We start from the raw sequence: 14,139 nt of genomic DNA, 5'->3' as shown, positions 1-14,139 counted from the left end.
ACCTATTGTGTGCACACAGCCCCGCGCACCTTGTTACATCAGGGTCTGTGCTAGCAACCACAGTCACAGAGTTGTCCCAACTTGGTCAGTCATTTCCTATTATGGCTGAGAAGTGTTAGTGCCATGAACAAATGTTCTCCATTCAAGAAAAAAAGCCATTAAACTCTTATGATCCATAAATAAAGCTTATGCACTTGCAAATTTCTGGGCATCATTTCAACTGTATTTTTCTGAGAAGGTTTATGAGCTGTACAGGAAGTGGACATCGGTAGAGTAACCACACACTACACAAGAAAGATCAGTTCCCCAAACCTTGAATCCAATCGAGCTGCTCCAGAATTGGTTTCTGACACCAGCCAGGTACAGCAGGCATGAAGGGAAAGCTATGCTTTGAATGCACATCTCCCAGACCTTACGCTGCTTGCCACTATTAGAGACAAGGTGCGGGGCTGGACACGTCTTAGTCTGACCACATTTGGCAGTTTGTACGAGTGAGGAGGATCTTGTCATCTAGCCTGGTGCTTTATCTGTGAGACTTTAAAGGTAGGTGGCTATAAAATCATATCTTAAAATCATATCGTTGTGTGTGTGTGTGTGCAAGGGCTGCATTTGTATATCAAGAGCTCTATTTTCCTAGCAGTTTAGACAAGTAAAAAGAACAGCTTCCTGATTACAGCAGTGGGGGAAAGCCAGGGTTCAGATTCCCACTTCTCCCACGTTTCCTGCTCGTGACCTTGAGCGAGTCACTTAACCCTCCATTGTCTCAGGTGCACAGTTAGGGGGGGTCATTTATTGATCTGTGGTATCTGCTCCTATCATGTGACGGGTCAAACGTCTATCTGAAGCCAGCTGATCTCGGTTTGAACTTGGTGTAGCCGTATGGGCACCCCTGGACCAGCAGGGTCTTAAAGTAAGTGCTGGTGGGTTCACTTTTGTGGCCCAAGGAGGGCGGGGTTTGACATTGGGGTCAGGGGTCGGCCCCTTAGAGAATTTGTTTCCCTTTCTCACATTTTGTGCCTCACATTTCTCACATTTTGTGCCTCTCCTCTCTCCCCTCTCCACTGCACATTGGGTGCAGTGGGGAGGGGAGGGAGGAGAGAGAGGGATTTTTATTACAATGGACTGAAGAGGAGGGGCTGTGACTGCTTCGGTCCTTTAATACAACAGCCCGAGAGCAGTGGGACATGTGGGTAAGTTCAGCCGGCTGTAAGGAGACAGGCGGGGGCATGGTTAAAGTTTATCTGCCTGGCACTGATCTTCAGCACTGGCACTGATGAAGTTAGCTGAGTGACTCCGCCAGGGGAAAACGCTGCTCTAAAGCGATCTGGGCACCTGCTGGAGCTGGGCATGTTCAGCGGTAAAGTCAGAAAAGGCTGGAGAGACCATCAGGAAAGATGCATTTAGCTTAAACTTCGGGAAGAAGCATTTCACATTGTAAAGTGCTCAGGTGCATGTGTTGGAAGGAAAGCCGAATAATTTCCTGAGCACAGTCTGCTGCCTGAGGTGAGGGGTGAGATGGAGCGCCCCCCCCCCCCCGGCAGGGCACAGCTCAAGTCATCAAGAGAGCCAGGGGTGAGGTCCCCTTGCAGTCTGGCCTGTTCAGTGATTGCCGCGGAAGGCAGGGGTTGTAGAGGAGATCCCGGAGGAGCGGCAGAAAGAGTGGCAGTGAAGGAAGCCGGCAACCCTGCCACGCTGCCAGGAGCCCTAAGACCCCCCCCCCCCCCCTTTCCCCTGGAGAACTGGGAGATGGGTCGATGGTGGAAGGGTCTGCGTGGGACTCATTCTCCTCGGGCCGGTGCGAGGGCGTTAGGCACCCGAGGCGAGCTTTGCAGTCTTGTGCGCGTGGCCCCCCTGCGCTCACTACACACATTCCTCATTCATAAAGGACGCCGAAAGTAAACTCATCTATCACAACCCCACAAAAAAAGCAAAACACACACTTGGAGTGCATATGGTATTAGTGTAATGCATGTTGGGTACGGGCATTGCCCTCAGAAATCCCAAAATAAACGGAATTACAATGTTAATGTAGTAAACCTCCCACAATAAAAAAAAAGAACTCAAACAGTAAAAACTTTAACTATGAAAAGGCAATGCTGCAAATACTACCCTAGGCCTAAAAAGCAGCACACCTTCTATTAGGGAAAAAAAGAGCAAGTCAGGGGTCTGTACATCACCGTACAGAAACTACACCCCCTAGCAGAATAGCTCAGCTCAGTCACACATGCACAGCACAGACAGACCCAGAATAAGGTTACCCGGGCTCAGCAACGAGACCCGCTGTCGGGCCAGGTCCTGGTACTGGAGCCTCAGCCAGGATCCCAGCGTTGGGCTTCGGCCTAGGCTTGGTGATGAAACCCAGCCTCAAGGCATCAGGCATAGGCCCAGGCCTCTGTGACAGGACCCAGCATCGGGACACCTTTTCTTTCATATTGAAGTCAATGGGGCCTATGCCTAATTGGTTCCCCTATTGACTTCAATGTAAAACAAAAAAACCAAATGAAACAAACATTTTTGTTTTTGATGAACCTGACAAATGACTTTAACCTATGAAAACAAATGAACGAACTGAAACAAATTCTTTGACTCTGCTCAGACGGATCTCCAGTGCCGCAGTCCTCCGCTCATATCCATAGAGTGTCTCTAGCTCCTGTTCACTGACCTGTGACCTTCCCCTAACCACACGTGGCACATGACGGTCCGTATCAATGTAATGTGGCTGCCCTTTGGCACATGACTGCTCCCGTCCACATTAATGTAATGCAGCTTGTAGGGCGACTGCTTAAGTTGGAAATGCACTAGGAATTTTGCTGGCCCTGTGGCTCAAAAACATATTAAGCACATGCTAATTATTTATCTGAGGGAGATGATGATTGGATATCATATCCAATATACAAAAGTGGATTAACATTTTCATGGCCACATATTTGAGAGAAAACCAAGAATATGGGAGGGAAATAGGAAGGGGCAGTAAAAAAAAAGGCTGGTGTGTGAGCCTTGTGTCTCAGCCTCAGTGTGTTATCCTCCTTACAACTCCCATCCCACTACTGCCCATTACAGTAAAGCTTCCCAGATGTTGATCTCCCATCATAATGACAGGACAAGCCTGTGTGGACGCCAAAACATTAAGAAGGCTGCCGAAAACTCGAATCCCTCAGACCTCCGCAGGCAGAAGGAGAAGTGTTTACTTCCTGCTGTCTTGCCCAACAGTCTCAAAATCATTCCAGCTCAGCCCCATCTCACACTTTGGTTATATGTGGATTAAAGTGTGACGTGCTGAGCCAGCAATGTTTCGACAACAACAGCACCTCCCATTCTGCCAGCTGGAAAGAGCAGGGGGAAGCAGGGGAAGCCCTGGAGAGGTTGCCAGAGTCCAGGTGGCCCCTTTGCAGGCAGCCCAAGGATGGATTATGAACTTCAGGATGGTGGATGGCTGAGGTGGAATGGAGCAGACTTGGTTTTGGATTTAATTATTCGTCTTGGCAAATCTGAGCTCAAGGTGAGTTACATGCAGTTTCAGTAGGTAGAGGACTACCCAGAGAGTTTACAAAGGGCCGGATTCCCTATCTCCCATTCTGTGTCTATGTGACAAAAAAAAGGGTTAGTAAATCAGGCCCTAAGTTTGTATTTGAGCCATTGGAAGGTGAAATGGCTTAGACAAGGTCACAAGAAGCAGCAGTGAGAGAAGAAGGATTTGAACCTTGATTCTCAGTCTGCTTCTGTAAGCACGAGGCTCGTCCAAACGCTACCGTGCACACAACACCTACCTTAAGGCCAAAAATCATTTTAAAAAGTCATATACTAAATACTACAGAGCATTATGCAAACATGAGTAAAGCACTGTGATACATCTAGTGACAGTTAATGCATAAAAAACATTTAAAAAAATTTAAAAAATGCAAATAACATAGCCTAAAATTTCCAGACAAAAAAGTTGGCAGTGGCGTGCAGTGATATTTATAGTAGGGGATTCAGTTTCGCTCCCTCAGCCCCCTTTCCACTTCCAACTCCCCCCCCCCCCCCCCCCCCCCCCAACTCCCAAGCCACCAACAATCTTGATCTCTCCATTCCCTCTATTCTCCTACACCTCACCCAACCCTTCAGCAATCTCGCTCCCTTTGCCACCTTTCCCCAACATACAAAAGGCAGTTGGAACCCATATGGCATTAGGATTTTTGTTATATGCACTGGGTATGGACTTGGCCCTCAGAAAGCCATGAATAAACAATTACAATACAGTAAACCTCCCATGCCAAAACAGCACTAACTACCAGCACTCACACAGTAAAAACCTTACATATAAAAAGGCAACAATGCAAATATTACATTGGGCCCTAAAACACCAATACACCGCCTATTAAGTAAAAAAACCAAGCTAGGCTTCCTAAAAATACCTGCAAAATAAATACCTTTACCTAAAAATATTGTACAAGAGCTTTTAAAACTACATAGGCCCCTTCAGATGTCAGATCAGAGATATTCACTGAAGCAAAAGGGTGCTGCACAAGAAGACTTAGTGGTCCGGGAGTTCATATGAAGACATGAAGATTTAACCGGTACGATGTGTAAACGGCTATCGGTATATAAAAATGTTAAATAAATAAATAAATGCATAAATATGGAAGCAAATATAATCACTTACTGGTTACAGCAACAATCCAAGCAGGTTAATAGCTGTCAGATGATGATAACAAACAAATTCCAGAGTGAACAGAGAAATAATTTTTACAACAGGTAGTATGGCATTCCTCTGTCCCCCGACCCAGAACATGTTTCGCATAAAGCTGCATCAGGAGGAGGAACAAATCTACAATATGAAACAAGTAAAAAATGTTTTTAAAGGTATTACAATTTCAAAAAACAAACTAATATAATAGCTCCCAGCAGGGGGAATACATACCAAGAGATGGCTGAGGGGGGATATGATAGAGGTGTTTAAAATCATGAGAGGTCTAGAACGGGTAGGTGTGAATCGGTTATTTACTCTTTCATATAAATAGAAAGACTAGGGGGCACTCCATGAAGTTAGCATGGGGCACATTTAAAACTAATTGGAGAAAATTCTTTTTCACTCAACGCACAATTAAACTCTGGAATTTGTTGCCAGAGGATGTGGTTAGTGCAGTTAGTGTAGCTGGGTTTAAAAAAGGATTGGATAAGTTTTTGGAGGAGAAGTCCATTACCTGCTATTAATTAAGTTCACTTAGAGAATAGCCACTGCCATTAGCAATGGTTACATGGAATAGACTTAGTTTTTGGGTACTTGCCAGGTTCTTATGGCCTGGATTGGCCTCTGTTGGAAACAGGATGCTGGGCATGATGGACCCTTGGTCTGACCCAGCATGGCCTGTTCTTATGTTCTTATGAATAAGTCTGAAATAAAACGACACAAATTAAAGAACAGTATTCAGGCAACGGTCCATATTTCAGAAAGACAGGCTAAAGAAACCAGCAATACAGACCTTGTTGAAAGTTCATAGAGACAAAGTGTCAACAGCTTCGCGTTTTCCTATTTTCTTCAGATGGAACCTTCTTCCAATTTTTGAAAGAAGTTCTTTCACCTCATCTTTTAAACATGCCTTCCTTCCACCTTTTTGAATGTGTGGAACACATCTGATCTGGACTTACAAGATGGTATTTTTAAACAATGTTCATGCTTGAAGTCAGCTCTTAATCTTTGTAGCTCTACCTTTTGGGGGTTTTTTTTTTCTATTTTTCTTATTTTATCAAAGTCTCCCCTTTAAAAGTTAAATGTTATAGCAGTAGATTTACTTAATGTCCTCTACTCAGTTAAGGCAAATTTGACTGCATTATAATCAGCCCTCTCCTGTTATCTGTTGCACAAATCATGTGTTCCACTAAGAATTAGGTCTAAAATGGTTTCCCCTCTCATCAGTTCCCAGACCAGCTGCTCCATGAAGGAGTCATTTATTTCATCTAGAAACTTTACCTCCCTAGCTTGTCTGGATGTGACATTTACCTAGTTAATATTGGAGTAATTGAAATCTTGAATTATACTGTACTGCTAAATTTGTTAGCTTCCCTAGTTTCTGTTAGCATTTCATTTTCTATCTATTCCTTTTGTCCAGGTGGACGGTAGTATACCCCCATCGTCATACTTTTCCCTATCACACATGGAATTTCCACCCATAAAGATTCTACTGTGAATTTAATCTCCTGCAGGATCTTGATCCTTTTGGTCTCAATGCTATGCCTAACATAAATTGCTACCCTCTCTCCAAGTTGATCTATCCTATCATTTTGATATAATTTGTACCCTTATATAGAATTGTCCCATTGGTTATCCTCCTTCTACCAGGGATCTGAGATGCCAATTATGTCTACTTCTTCATTCAATGCAATTTCTCACATCTTACTTTTTAGTCTTCTGGTAATACCATATAGACATTTTAAGGTACATTTTTTATTTGTACATACAACTTTCCAAGCAGTTAACAGGGATAATGGGGAATGTTTTAACTCAATATTCTTTACTTATAGGCACATGGGCTTCTTTTGCTTTTATTGGAACCTTTCTATCCAGATGCTCTAAATACCCTGTTCAAAGAGACCTCTCTCCAAATCATGCACTGCTGAGCGACTGTCGGCTTTCCCCTTTGTTCTAGTTTAAAAGCTGCTCTATCTCCTTTTTAAAGGTTAGCGCCAGCAGCCTGGTTCCATCCTGGTTAAAGTGGAGCCCATCCCTTCGGAAGAGACTCCCCCTTCCCCAAAAGGTTCCCCAGTTTCTAACAAAACTGAATCCCTCTTCCTTGCACCATCGTCTCATCCACGCATTGAGACTCCGGAGCTCTGCCTGCCTCTGGTGACCTGCGCGTGGAACAGGGAACATTTCAGAGAATGCTACCCTGGAGGTTCTGGATTTAAGCTTTCTACCTAAGAGCCTAAATTTGGCTTCCAGAACCTCCCTCCCACATCTTCCTATGTCGTTGGTGCCCACATGTACCACGACAGCCGGCTCCTCCCCAGCACTGTCTAAAATCCTATCTAGGTGACGCGTGAGGTCTTCCACCTTTGCGCCAGGCAGGCAAGTTACAAGCAATCCCCACATCCACCAGCCACCTGCATTCCTAATAATAGAATCACCAGCTATGATGGCCTTCCCTCCTAGCCCTTGCAGACCCATCCTCAGTGCAAGAGGAGAAAGCACCTGGAGAAGTGTGGAGAAGTATCACTGGAAAGCAGGTCCTAGCTATAGGATCACATCCTGTTATACCAAGGTGATACTTTCCATCCAGGTGATCCTGCTTCTCCAAGGCAGTACAGAGGCTGCCAGAAAGGAGTTGTGACTTGGCTACTATGTCCCAGAAGGTCTCCTCTGTTTACCTCTCCCTCTGCCTCAGCTCCTCTAGGTCTGCCACTCTAGCCTGCAGAGACTGGACTTGTTTTCTGAGAGCCAGGAGCTCTTTGCCCTGGGTGCATGCATACAACTTCTCACCATATGGTAGATAATAATATATGTGGCACTCGGTGCAAAAGATTAGAAGGCTCCCATCTCACTGCTGGACTGCTGTCTGCATATTAATATTATTGAAATCTTAATTACTTTAGGCTGCTAAGGGAGAAAGGATGCCGAAATTAAAGTCCTTTAAAGTTATGTGGTGTATTTAATGATAATTTGGCAATGGCCTGCAAGGAGACAATAATTAATCTATTGATAAGGGATGGTTATTCCCTTGTTTTACATAAATCCCTGATTGATTTTTGGTGTGAAAATATATTTTTTCCTCTTAAATGGGCTATAAATCAAAGAATGTGCTTAGGGGTGGGTGGGAGGGACAGAAAGACACCAGCTTTCCTTTCTTTTAGTCAGGCACATACATTAAAAATAATGTACCTTTTGTGAGGATGCCTGTTCAGTACTCACCTTCCATCAGCAGGAACACTCAGTGGGCCAGGTTACTAGCTACTCAGTCATCCATGCCCTATGTCGTGGAGGTCGTGCCGGTGTCCATGTTCTTAGCACTGCCTCTGCATATAAGCCTGCTTCACCCTGAGCTCCGTGCCTCAGCTTGGAGTCATCTGTGCTTTACATTGTGGCTCTCCATGCCTTACTCCTTGGCTTTCAAGTTCCAGTTCTCATTCTGATTGGCAATTGTCCTTCTGTTTGTTGCTGGGCCCCAGTTTAATGGCCTTCTTGTCTGTGTTTGTCCTGTTTGCCTATCTTTCTTGTTTGGCCCCAGTTTGTGTGGCCTTCTGCTTCTGTTTGTTCCTGCCTCATCCTTGTCTTATTTTATGGTGCAGTCCTTGTCTTGTGTTTCTTTGTGGGCATTTTTCTGTTACCTGCCTGTTTTTCCGCTGCCTAGCTGTCCTAGTGGGTGTCCCTTACTTCTGTTCCCTGTGCACTTCCTGCCAAGTCCTGCCGGTCACCAGAACCTGAGAGCTTACCTTGAGGAGGAGATATCTGGTCAGGTAGAAGATCCTGACATCCATCCAGTCCTGTCCTGCATAGCCTGCTCCATTCTGGGTTCAGCTTTGCTCCTGCTATGGGGTTACCCAATCCAGCACCTTGTTCCCTGACACCTTTCCTTCCTTTTTAATCAGGTACACACACTAAAAATTACCAAGCTTTCCTTCATTTTTAATCAGGTACACACACTAAAAATTACCTAGCTTTCCTTCATTTTTAATCAGGTACACACACTAAAAATTACCTAGCTTTCCTTACTTTTAATCAGGTACACACACTAAAAATTATCTAGCTTTCCTTACTTTTAATCAGGTACACACACTAAAAATTATCTAGCTTTCCTTACTTTTAATCAGGTGCACACATTAAAAATTACCTAGCTTTCCTTACTTTTAATCAGGTACACACACTAAAAATTACCTAGCTTTCCTTACTTTTAATCAGGTGCACACACTAAAAATTACCTAGCTGTCCTTACTTTTAATCAGGTACACACACTAAAAATTACCTAGCTGTCCTTACTTTCAATCAAGTGCACACACTAAAAATTATCTAGCTTTCCTTACTTTTAATCAGGTACACACACTAAAAATTTCCTAGCTGTCCTTACTTTTAATCAGGTTCACACACTAAAAATGACCTAGCTTTCCTTCATTTTTAATCAGGCACACACACTAAAACTTACCTAGCTTTCCTTACTTTTAATCAGGTACACACACTAAAAATTACCTAGCTGTCCTCTCCTTACTTTTAATCAGGTTCACACACTAAAAATTACCAAGCTTTCCTTACTTTTAATCAGGTACACACACTAAAAATTACCTAGCTGTCCTTACTTTTAATCAGGGACACACACTAAAAATTACCAAGCTTTCCTTACTTTTAATCAGGTGCACAAACTAAAAATTACCTAGCTGTCTTTAATTTTAATCAGGTACACACACTAAAAATTACCAAGCTTTCCTTACTTTTAATCAGGTACACACACTAAAAATTACCAAGCTTTCCTTCATTTTTAATCAGGCACACACACTAAAAATTACCAAGCTTTCCTTCATTTTTAATCAGGTACACACACTAAAAATTACCTAGCTTTCCTTTTGTTTTTTGTAAATCTCTTTATTCAGGGTTACAGTACTCAACAAGTGAATACCAATATCAACAATCTTCTTTCATTTTCTATATTATCATGCAAAACAGTGTGTGGGAAAAACTACAAATTCAACACTGAACTGAATCATCCCCCACCCTTCCCATTCAGCAAAAGTTTTGGCCAAGAATTTTAATAGTGACCAGTGCACAAATGCGTAGAGGCGAGTCTCCTGAATGGCTGAAAACCTAATTTATCCTTCCTGCAGTCTTCCAAGTTAGCATAGTCAAAGTTTACCTTGTTCGGCAGGAGGCAAGTTGTGAATTTTAAAAAACCCCATACTTCCTGAAATAGCATCCTCTACTTCATAACAGTAAGAATAGCATTACAGTATTCCATACATAACATGTCTAATATAGACTCGCTTTCCTTTTAAATGAAGGACACAAACTAAAGATTAATTTACCCCACAAGTTCACCTATCCCCCAAACTTTAAGTCCCATAATTACTCAGCAAAGCGACATTCACCAGCAAAATCTTCAGCTCTGAATTCTCCCTCCGGAGGTTCTTTTGAGTTTGAGCTGCTGTCAGGATGATGTGACTCGTTCAGTTTGGTAGTACATGGCACACGTACCCCATCCACATGAGTGGAGAGTGACTGTCTCCATGGAGGCCAGTGTTATTTATTTATTTAATGTATTTGTTTGGCACACTTATGATCAGTAACATCCAAACTTGGTGATCTGTGTGGCATACAATGGAACAAACATGGTTTAAAGACATACAATTAAAACATATAAACATAATTAAAATGATATACAATAGGTCTGTTTAAAAAGGGTGGTTTTTAAATGTTTTCTAACAAAAATGTCAACTCTTCTTCCTTCCTTAATTCCTTACTAATAATACTCCACATCTTTGGTCCCTATTATTGAGAAGGCCCTCTTTTGAGTTTCTTCATAAACATAATCTTTAAAACTAGGTTCTCTCAAATCATTTTGTCCTACTGGACATAAGGGTCGCACATTAACATAGGACTGCAATAAATTTGTTAATGCAAAATCTTCTACATGCATTGCTTTAAAGAATAAAACCAAAATTTTAAATGTTATCCTGTCAACTACTGGCAACCAATGTAGATGTTTTTAACACGGGCATTGTATGTTCATAGCAAGAAACTCCAGTAATCATCTGTGCCTCTCCGTTCAAAACCAGTTGTAATGCTTGATGTTTCTGGGACAAACCTATATAAAGAGCATTACAAGAATCAATTTGTATTTACTGATTACCAGCGATTGAACAACAGTCCGAAAATCAGTTACAAAGGTTTCAACTGATGAAATATTAACCATGAAAAGCAGCTCTTGCCACCATCTGAATTTGTGGTTTCAATCTTAACCTTGAATCTAAAACCACTCCTAAATTCCGAGCCTCTTGAACAACTGGAATAATCTCTCCCTCAAATCTGATTTCCTATCTCTCCTCTAATCTATCATGACGACTCATGACGACACCTAGTTGACTCCATTAGGTAAACTAGGCGGTTGCCTAGAGTACCAAAGGCGGTTGCCTAGAGCACCAAAGCTTTGGGGGGAGCAAAATCCCCTAATATCACAAAAAAGGGAGAACTGTTCTGGAGCCACTGCCATCGGTAGGACGGAGTGCTGTGCTAGAGGTAAATTAAGGGCGGGGTTGCATGACGGAAGATTCACCTAGGGCATCAAATATTCTTGCACCGGTCCCCAGCCACATCTGTAGATGTGCCTGCCTTTATTCCAGATGACCATCCCCTATCCACATCAATGAGACTTGAACAAATTCCTGCATGAAATGAGACTGATTCAGCCTCTCCCTCTTGACATAAAGCTATCTGGTAATCCTTGGCTTCAGCACGTATGTCCATGCATGGACCAGCCTTGCATCTTTAACAAGGGAAAAGATTTTCATGACATTTTTCACACTGCAGTAATTTTCTTCTCTGATACTAGATGTTGGGTCTCCTTTTGTTTACAGATGTATGTTACCTGTTTTTTTTAGTTATATGTAGCATTCTCATACTTATTTTTATGAATGTGTATGTAATATTATGCTATGAACTTCTAAATGAAAGATATGGGTTAAAAGAATTTTTTAACTAAAAATAAATAAATGTTGTTTCCTAACAGGAATTCAGAAAATGAATCTGACTGGTCAGACTCTTCTGGTCCTGTCAGTGTACATAATAACTTTCCTAACTGGGCTGCCCTCCAACTTGTTGGCATTGTACACCTTCTCGGTCAAGGTCCACCAGAAGCCTACCCCAGTCGATATCTTGCTGCTCAACCTCTCAATTTCGGATCTACTGCTCCTGATTTTCCTTCCTTTCAAGATGGTGGAAGCTGCAGCTGACATGAAATGGCCGCTGCCTTTCTTCCTCTGCCCCCTGGTGGTCTATGTGTATTTCAACAGTATTTACAGCAGCACTCTGTTCCTGACTGCCATAAGCGTAGAGAGATATTTGGGGGTGGCATACCCCATCCGGTACAAGACCAATCGAAAGTGTAAGCATGCTGTAATGGCCTGCATATTTATCTGGTTTTTCTGCGGCCTACAGTGTAGCTTCACATATATTATCCTGTATCATGTCCCGGGCAACAAGTCAGATGACACTGGATGTTATACCAGCTTCACAAAAAACCAACTAAAGTTCTTAATGCCATACCGGCTGGAAGTGTGTGTGGTACTCTTCTGCATCCCATTTGTAATTACCATCTTCTGCTACGTCAACTTCATTCGGATTTTGCTAACCATGCCCAAAGTCAGTGGGAAGAGGAAGCAGAGAGCTGTTGGGCTGGTGGCAGTCACGCTGTCCAACTTCATTCTCTGCTTTGCACCTTACAACATCTCTCACATCGTGGGCTTTGTAAAGAATTACAGCCCCAGCTGGAGAACCTATGCCTTGCTCCTCAGCACGCTGAACGCCAGCCTGGATCCGCTCCTCTTCTACTTTTCTTCCACAGCCATCCAAGCAGCTTTGAAGGACTGCATCAGCAGGTTACGACGGAGGCTGAGCTTAACAGGACGTTCTGTTTTCTGTGGGCAGGCGAGGCAGAGCTCAACTAATGCAACTGATACCTCAACTGAATAGGTGATCATCCAAAGGAGGCCACGAGCAGAGCACTTTTGATTGTTCCATATGTAATGTAAACATACTTACACCTTACTGATTTAAAAAATGCCGTCATCATCACCATCATCTGTCATGGGTTCGGCAACAGTACCTATTCTAAAAAAGAATTATTACCATTATTATTGTTTTATTTTTAAATGCTCTAAAGGGGACAATTAACCTATATTGTTTTTAGTTTTCTGTGTCCTGTGGCTTGCTGTGAAGTCATCTCTCGGATATAATTGTTTAGGTACATTCTTTGAAATGTATGCTTTGTAGCTGCTGCATGTGAGCTCTTTATTAGAAGGGAACCTTTTTAGGATAGCAGCAGAGCATTCTCTGCACTCATTAAAGCAGCTTTTGTTAAGGAGCTGGCAAACTCGGCATTTTGGAGCAGAAACCTCATCGTCAACAACTATTGAGTTACTATCCCCAGAGGATGGGGCCTTAGTTGTCCCCGAAAATTTTCATCTTTAAACAGTGACTAGATAGCCTAATAAACTATTGAATCATTTTTATTTCTGTGTCACTGTGTCATACAGAGTTCTAGTCTGGTCTCCTGGCAGATTGTGATGTCTTTTATTGAGCCAGAACATAATGTATAACCTATAAATCACCCACAAGCGGCAAAAGGGATATTACACAGACAGACTCTCAACCAGAGGCCATATGTTTTGATTTAACCGCAAAATGTTTATTATTAAAATGACAAAACTTTACTAAATCCTTATTAAAAATGCAAGATCACAGAAATCCTTAAAACTTTGTCAAAAAAAATCAAAGCATTCTTTCACATAAACATTTAATTGGACTCCCCCAAAATTGAAAAAAAGTAATAATATGTATGTCTCTTATGTTGAAAAGGTGCGTCAGATGCTATAAAGGCCTTCTTCCCCTTCCAATCACTGTACCCATTCTGCCCGTGGTGGGGAATGGGCTATACATATATTCTGGCCTTTTTTGTGACGATGGTCTCACTGTGGTGCGTTTGTCTTTTAAAAAAGTTTTTGATTCATGCCTTTTATTAGACAACATAAGAATTATCCAGACCTGATGATGATGATGAGCAGGAGGTTTTGAGATCTCACGGGCTCACACGTGAAGACAGGATCGGTGTGGTCCCGAAAGCTCGTGCAGAACATCATCCTTGGAAAATTCTTGTCTTGGGCCAAGAAAAGGTCTCATGGCCAGGGCTGGATTTAAAATGTCGGTGCCCATAGGCAGAGAACCTAGGGCAAGTGATTTCCTCTTTCATTCCCTCTGGAAATCAGAGAACAGCAGGGGGAGTCCCAGTTTTTGGGCATCTTCTGAATTTGGCACCCAAGGCGCATGCCTATGTTACCTGTGCTTAAATCCGGCCCTGGTCATGACCTGCGAGGAACCCAGTTGTGTTGCTTTTTGTGTGGGTTACAGGCACAGGCGCGTTTTGACAGGTTTCCAACAAGGGAACTGGCCTTACAAAGTCATCATAT

General features: G+C 42.7%; 1 protein-coding gene across 1 annotated transcript; it reads left to right on the top strand.

Moving 5' to 3' along the window:
• The first annotated feature begins 318 nt into the window (after positions 1-318).
• LOC115076091 (free fatty acid receptor 2-like) lies at positions 319-13,185 on the top strand. Its single transcript, XM_029577209.1, has 2 exons — positions 319-543; positions 11,685-13,185. Exon 2 carries the CDS (start codon positions 11,696-11,698, stop codon positions 12,644-12,646), a length of 951 nt encoding a protein of 316 aa, XP_029433069.1. The 5' UTR covers positions 319-543; positions 11,685-11,695; the 3' UTR covers positions 12,647-13,185.
• Positions 13,186-14,139: the final 954 nt, after the last annotated feature.

Source organism: Rhinatrema bivittatum, chromosome 14, assembly GCF_901001135.1.
Source record: "Rhinatrema bivittatum chromosome 14, aRhiBiv1.1, whole genome shotgun sequence".
Taxonomy (NCBI): Eukaryota; Metazoa; Chordata; class Amphibia; order Gymnophiona; family Rhinatrematidae; genus Rhinatrema; species Rhinatrema bivittatum.
This window is presented reverse-complemented; position numbering and strand designations above follow the sequence as displayed.

Excerpts from the sequence above, each read along its gene's own strand:
- LOC115076091 (XM_029577209.1), top strand. The coding sequence starts at position 11,696 with ATGAATCTGACTGGTCAGACTCTTCTGGTCCTGTCAGTGTACATAATA.